We start from the raw sequence: 1,352 nt of genomic DNA on the forward strand, positions 1-1,352 counted from the left end.
CCTTCTTTCTGAGAGGAACTGGCAGCTGATAGCTCATCAGCCATCTTCAATTCCTTTATGTGTTACATTTTAAAATCTTTAGATTCAAAGGCACTCAAAGTACATTTTACAAAAAGAATAAAAAAGGATATGCATTATTTGAAGCAGGTTTTTTGGTGTTTCTGGCAAAAACAAGTTTTAAAATATAGAATGACTCATTACACAAAAATACACAATGAGACCCTAAATAAAACAATTTTTAGGCCAATTTTTCTTGAATGTCATATTTGTTCATATTAATATTCATGTACTAATGAAAATGCAAACATCAAATTCATAACTGCTTCAATGTGCTATTTTCATCACAGGGTTCATTCTGGCAGCAGCCACACCGTCTCATGGAGTCCCTGGTGGATGGGAACCAGACTGCTGTCATAGGCTTCATTTTATTGGGCTTAACAGACAATCCCATCCTGCAAGTCATCCTCTTCGTGATCATTCTATGCATCTACCTGGTGACCATATCTGGCAACCTCAGCACAATCATTCTAATCAGAATCTCCTCTCAGCTCCATCACCCTATGTATTTTTTTCTAAGGCACTTGGCTTTTACTGACATGGGCTATTCATCTTCTGTCACCCCCAACATGCTTGTAAATTTCCTGGTGAAAAGAAATACAATCTCTTACCTTGGATGTGCCATCCAACTTGGCTCAGGTGCTTTCTTTGGGACAATTGAGTGCTTTCTCCTGGCTGCCATGGCATATGATCGCTTTGTGGCAATCTGCAGCCCTCTGCTTTATTCAACCAAAATGTCCACACAAGTCTGTGTCCAGTTACTCCTACTGGCTTATATAGGTGGTTTTCTCAATGCTTCCACTTTTATATTTTCCTTCTTTTCTTTATTCTTCTGTGGACCAAATAGAGTCGATCATTTTTTCTGTGATTTTGCTCCTTTAATTGAACTCTCCTGTTTTCATACCAGTATCTCCACAGCTGTTCCCTCATTTTCTTCTGGCTCTATCATCATGTTCACTGTGTTTGTCATAGCCATCTCCTACATCTACATCCTCACCACCATCCTGAAGATGCGCTCCAGGGAGGGGCGCCACAAGGCCTTCGCCACCTGCACCTCCCACCTCACTGTGGTCACTCTGTTTTATGGGACCACCACATTCATCTATGTGATACCCAAGTCCAGCTACTCAACTGACCAGAACAAGGTGGTGTCTGTGTTCTACACGGTGGTGATCCCCATGTTGAACCCCCTCATCTACACTCTTAGGAATAAGGAGATTAAGGGAGCTCTGAAGAATGAACTTGGTAGAAGAGTATTTTCTAGGGATTCTTGTAATCTTTGTAGGATTTCATAG

The 1,352-nt window shown here is 41.0% G+C and overlaps 1 protein-coding gene across 1 annotated transcript; it reads left to right on the forward strand.

The window, feature by feature from the left end:
• Positions 1 to 377: 377 nt before the first annotated feature.
• On the forward strand, positions 378 to 1,352 carry LOC128564404 (olfactory receptor 502-like). Its single transcript, XM_053559887.1, has one exon. It carries the CDS (start codon positions 378 to 380, stop codon positions 1,350 to 1,352), a length of 975 nt encoding a protein of 324 aa, XP_053415862.1.

Source organism: Nycticebus coucang, chromosome 14 (genome assembly GCF_027406575.1).
Source record: "Nycticebus coucang isolate mNycCou1 chromosome 14, mNycCou1.pri, whole genome shotgun sequence".
NCBI classification, from domain to species: Eukaryota; Metazoa; Chordata; class Mammalia; order Primates; family Lorisidae; genus Nycticebus; species Nycticebus coucang.

What these genes read in the sequence shown, in the direction of transcription:
- LOC128564404 (XM_053559887.1), top strand. Translation starts at nt 378, where the DNA reads ATGGAGTCCCTGGTGGATGGGAACCAGACTGCTGTCATAGGCTTCATT.